Here is a 6,000-nt window from a genome sequence, read left to right on the forward strand (position 1 = left end):
AAGGTTAAACGGGGAACTGGTAATCCAGTTATGTAGATCCCAACTAAATGACGACGACGGGACTCGCTTTTAAAAAGATAAAGTGTCAGACTTCTTTAACATTAGTTCGGAATTGTTTTCGCGTAATTCTAAAACGGCATTTCCAAGTCGTCTTTTTAAGGAATATGATCACCTGTGCGTCATGTATACGCGGCGCTATTCAAACATTCTTGTTCTTTGAACTTGATCCCTTGTGTACAAGTAGCGAACCCTTTTCTATCACAGATGAATCTCGGCTCGCAATTAGCGTGTTAGCCCCCCCATCGCTCCTTCTCTTCAGTTAAATTAAATTACGACTGTTCGGTATATTTCAGTTTTTACTTTCATCCCCCAGGCAGCTCACACAGAACCGTTACATCGTCCCAAAACATGGTACTGAGGAGAATATTACATACTGTACACAGGAGAAATAAAACATGAGTTTATTATTTTTACATCAAGAAAGCCAGAAACACTTGTAGGAAACACTATCCATGTTTTAAATCAGACGGATAATATTTTTACAACCCCCCAATACACGCAGCAGGCGCTTGGGTCGATAGATAACACGTGAAATTCCTGCCGTGTGGCTCTGTAAAATTCCCGTCATTAAAAAATAAATCACCAGTCCTTACCTTGAGCTCTTGCGGTGTAGATTAGCAAGGAAAACAATAGAATCCAACTGGAGCGCCACTTCAGTCCGGCCGAATCCGTAAACATTTTCCAGAACCCGGCTAAACCAACAGCGTGTGGCCGGCACGCTGGATACATGTTGCTCAGGTCCCTCTAGAGTTGTGTGTGTATTTGTGTGTGTCGGGGGGGGGTTTGTGGTTAACGCAGTACTGTGGCTGGCCGGCTAGTCTTGTGTGTGTTCGTGCGGGACTGCTAGATCCCGAAGCCCAGCTCCGGAGCGACTCCTGCACCGTGAAACAGATGGAGGAGGTGGCGGCGGCGTCTCGGGGCGATTTAGCGCAGGAGAATTTCCCAGGAATTCTGTATTCGAATGTCTGGCGGCTCCCAAACGCGAGTGAACAAAAATTAGCTTCGCTGGGTAAAAAAAAACAACAACAACTCACTGGAAATAAAAAGGCAGTAAATAGCGGTTCGTTCTTGTCACTTTCTCGCAGCAGGAAAACTTACTCCGTGTGGGTTTTAAGATTCGGTTTTATACAAACCTATTCCACAGTTTCATGAAGATGCTGAACCCGCAAGTTTTGAATCGGATTTTAGTCGAGAACATGATTCACCTCCGGGATACGTCTCCCCTCGCGTTTACTAACGCTGATCAAAGTTTACGGAGCGGTGAACAAATTAATTCAAACGCGCACGGATGGTTCTTGCTGCACCCAGAATACAAACTCCACGAGTAAACGTAGGAAGTGGTCCTTAAGCGATCTGAAATCCCACGCCTGGTTACTATCACGCACATTCACAGAACACAGAGCCGCGCTTGTCCTGCGAAACAGGTTACAGTGCCCGACATTCCTTTCACGTAGGCCAAGGTATTCGTTTGGACATAGAGTCAATGTACATTTATTTGCGCCAACTATAAATCCGCTGTTCAAGAAAGTTTATTCTCTGCAATTGCAAGTGATCCACGCCGCTTTGTGGGCTTGACGATTTTGCCTTGACAGTTATGCGTATCTTCTTAGTAGCTTTAGGCTAGAATTGCAGTCTTCCTCTGTCTCGATCCCAAAAAGAGTGCAGTTCGGCAAGCCCACTTTTTTTGTGTGTGGTTCGTTTCTCTGCCGTGTAAACGGGACCTCTTTCAGTCTTCGGGTCTGGTCCTGTACTAGAACGAGCCGGATGTCCGCAACAGAAATTAAGTTTCGGAACCGCGGACTCTCCGCCCGTGCGAGCGTGCTAACGGGATTGACTTCTGGAAAGCGAATAAACTAAAACGACCAAATTAATGGAACAGGGCACAGGGAGCTGGAGAGGAGAAAAAACGCGAGTCAAGCCGTCATCGGGCGCTTGTAGCGGAGCCAGTGCTACAGTGCGCTTTGAGAGCAGGGGTCTCAGCCAGATATGAGCTGCGAGCTTGGTGTGCGTTTCAAAGAGAAGTGAGCTACAAGCGTAGGAGGCCGCCACCGCGCGGTGTACAGAAATATGACATTGTAGGTATTGTATCATCCTGGATTTGGAAATTTGGAAAGCAACCCATCTCTATGCCCGGCTTTACGACAGTTTGTAGAACTGTCGGTTAGATCATTGCTGAATGGCACGATTCACTCTGTCATTATTAGAGATGATGAAATGAAGGTGTAAATCGTACTACACATAGGCTACAGTCTATGCGAGTAAACCGTACGAGAAATTATCAGCTACATGTAAAGGTTAACACTCGTGAATTGAAGTTCTCATCTGAATGTCAGAATATTTGAACTGTTTGGAAACAGCATCTAATCCCAATTCTGCTTCCACGTTACTTGTTGATGAACTGTCTTTCGTAAAACGACGATTTTTTTATCTTTAATCTTTAAAACAATCTGGTAAATCAAATAAATATTTTTTGTTTACTTTTCAGATCTCTGTAGCTATTTGAACCAATAGCTCTAAGCATATTTAAAAACTGCCTGAGACGATTAGTAAACGCCTGAAGCATATACAATTACATATATACCTGAAACTCCCATTAGTTCTGAAGTGCCTCTGTTAATGAAGACTGCTTCTCAGGTTTACAATTCAAACCTTTACGGTTTACCCTACCTCAGCTTTAACAACTGAGCGCTGGAAAAAAAAACAATTTCTAAAGCAAGAATCAATAAAACACAAAACGTGCTTTTTCAAACCTTTATTTAACGAGAGTCAAATGTCAAATACGTACTTATTTATTTCTTACCTGGAGAATCCCCTATATACAGTACACGGCCATCCACGGGCGCAATCTCGAATCTTAGAACTCGAGCCCTGTCCTGAACAGGATCCATAATTTAGATTCTGCTGACCTAATAGGTGACGAGTGACGCCTAAACCAAACAAGAGCCCGGCATCTACTGTACGAAACACTGCAGGATACACATTCACCTAGGTTAAACGTTTGTACTGGTTAAATATTTTTTCCCCACTGATAAAATGAAATCCAAATATATCAGAAATATTTGCATATCTATGCAAAAAAAAAAGCCTAAATGCATTACCACCATAATCGTCATCTGGAATTAAATCAAGTTGGACTGGGTAAACAAAACGATTCTATTTGGTATTAATCTAAGAAGTCATCAATTAGTGTTACCACCAAATGTTATGAAGTTGTATACAGTACCTCCAGATTTAAGTTCACATAAAAAAGGTTTCACTGTGACTATTAACGTTTTTCGGCGTGTAAACCGCACTGAAAACGATTATATACTGTAGGTTGTTTTAAAATATTCAAACACATTAAAGCAGCCATGGTAGATGAAATTTTAGATAGCTGCTGGCAAAATCCTTTAATGGGTGTTTAGGTACAGCTTGAGGTTTCATCCCAGGGAGATACTGTATACTGTATTTTACTGAATTCAAATCAACTGCCTGCGCTTCTGTTAACGACTACAGTCGAAAAACGTCAAGCGAGAGATCTGAAGAGGGCTTATGATGCTTTAGTCTGTATTTACAACGCCTTATTAGGAATTGTTTCAATGGTATTTTTACAAACCACTTAGGTTCTGTACCGCATTACGTTCAGAGGAAAAGCCATAATAACAAAAAGCCCCATTCCGGTATTTTTCTTTCCTCTCTAGAAAACACAAAACCTTACAAAGAAGTTAATAATAAGCGAGTTAGCGTCAGGAAAATCAAGATGAACTGCTTCCTGTCTTACCCTGAAGGAAAAACGCTACCTGATTTATGATTCTTAACGTATTTATTGTGTCTATATACAGCAAGGGAGTGAATTTCAAAACTTACCAAGTAGATTTTGAGTAATTATATTTATTTTAACCATTTTTACTATGTGTATTGCTGCCCTTTTCTCAAGTTGTTTTTTCGCATTAAATTATGTTGTTTCATATTTTGCAGCTTCTGCCAGTTTTAGACCCGTTCCTTTTCTGCAGTAGACCCACTTTTCAGTTTTTATGGCAAAGCAACGAAATGCGAAGAGACTTGAAACTGACGTCATTAAAAAAAAACTTTCATTCTGGAAACGTGAAAACGGAGCTTTGTAACAATAACAAATTACTGAACTTCATTTTTTTTTATGATTAGCAATTTCCCCTCAGTCAATGTACAGGTATTACCACGCAACATGCTGAGTAAAATATTGTAAATAATCAAAGTTTGTATATATAAAAGCACTGGATTTTGAGCCCTTTGGGAAAAAATGAGTTTGTTAATTAAGGATTTTTTTATTAACAAATAGTACAAACCCAGAACCCTTGGCCTTTCAGGCCAGATTCTCTAATGGTGGAAGGGGATTTTCTAATGGATGAGATACAATATGTTACCAAGTTACATTATTTGTAGTTGAATGAACATTTAGGTTAAAGACTCTAAACCTAACCTGTAAGTGTGGTGGAAGGTGTAAAACTAATTGCAATAAATGTGAAAATCACAATCATATGTTCCTAGTGGAAATTCCTGTAGCAAATCCTTGGATCTAAGAGCCATCAGATCTGTGCAAGGCTAGCTCATCAGAATTGAAATGTTGACAAGGCTGGATCTGGTCATTACTTGGAAGGTAGATCACTAAGTAAAAGCTTAAACCGGTGTACTGTACTGTAAATGGCATTGGTGGACTTGTAGGTGGCTCTCCGCCCTCCAGACCAGAATGTCCAAACCAATGTCCCCATATGGCGAATAGAGACACTGTGCTGCAGAAGCTGGTGCTGTCTGTCGGACTTTAAAATAAGGTGCTGACTACTTGACGATTATAGATCCCGTGGTATCAAGAATAGGGGTGCACGAATGGTGCATAAATCTTTGTCTCATAGCACTGTAATTCCACTAAATTCCACTCTGGGTTTGTACCATCTGGTCTTCCTATTTCTCCCTCTTAGTTCATTTGTTGATGTCATTTCTGAACTGCTTGGGTGATGGGGTGAAAAATGGCTGAAGTGCCCCCCCCCCAGTGTGTAAAACCTCTGGGATTCATTGGGCTGAAAAGCACTGTCTAAATGCAGGGAATATGTGTGATTATAACCAAACTTCTTCTGCCTCTCTCTTGGAAACGAACGAAGCCCGCGGACGGCTCTGAGACACAACACTCGCAGAAAAAAAAAAAAGCTCTTGAGGCGAAGAGTAGAAAAAAAAATCCCTCTGCTTTGTACAACAAAGGGCATCAGTCTATGAAATCAGTTGAGACACGCTCTGACGAGAGCCCGATCAATAGCCGAGAGCTCAGCCTGCGCTGCTTTCAAAACAACTTGGGAGAACAGAGGCAACACATGCGGAGAAAAGAAGGAAGGTAGAGGTTAATGAGAAATACAAAAGACAAGAGACAATCCCCTTTTGGACACTTAATATGCATATCCAAAATGCAATACTAAGGGAGCTGGACTTGGTATAAAACCTTCCGATGTTTTAAATCACTCTAAAAAGAACATACAGTAAGTGAGGTGGCAAACGAGAGGAAGCCCTTCAGCCCATTTGGTGGTTAGTAGATAATTGATCCAAGTATCTCATTCAGCTGTTTCTTGACAGAAGCCAGTGTATCAGCTTCAACCACAAGGCTGGGGAGCTTGTTCCATACATCTCTGCTGTATTGTACTGAAACTAGCATTTCCTGTGTCCCTCCAGATCTATCATTTTGAATTGGCTTGGACCGGTAATAAAGTTCACAACAGACACAGGCCACGGTGTCTCATGAGAATAAACTGACTCTGGGGCTGCAATCAAAGAAGTAGTTAACTTCCACTTTTGGTAGGTCAAACTGCTCTTTTTGTTCACGAGATCAGAGCGGTTTCCATGACAAGAACTGGTTTGTTATTTCAGGTCAGTCAGAATATCATTCTGGTGGCTAAAAAGGGAACAGAGCTCCAGGTTTCCTGTAATCACAGCTTTGCT

General features: G+C 41.5%; 1 protein-coding gene across 5 annotated transcripts in view; it reads right to left on the reverse strand.

Annotated features, from left to right (window-relative positions):
• The window catches only part of sdk2b (sidekick cell adhesion molecule 2b), a 228,598-nt gene extending 226,553 nt beyond the window's left edge, over positions 1 to 2,045 (reverse strand). For all 5 annotated transcript variants that reach the window (XM_088599880.1, XM_088599881.1, XM_088599879.1 and 2 more), the window contains exon 1: positions 654 to 2,045. In XM_088599880.1, the coding sequence (XP_088456006.1) occupies positions 654 to 789 (136 nt within the window). In that variant the 5' untranslated portion in view covers positions 790 to 2,045. The remainder of the gene's footprint in view (positions 1 to 653) is intronic.
• Between the last annotated feature and the right edge of the window lie 3,955 nt (positions 2,046 to 6,000).

The sequence above is a fragment of the Lepisosteus platostomus genome, chromosome 11 (genome assembly GCF_059453375.1).
Source record: "Lepisosteus platostomus isolate fLepPlt1 chromosome 11, fLepPlt1.hap1, whole genome shotgun sequence".
Classification (NCBI taxonomy): domain Eukaryota; kingdom Metazoa; phylum Chordata; class Actinopteri; order Semionotiformes; family Lepisosteidae; genus Lepisosteus; species Lepisosteus platostomus.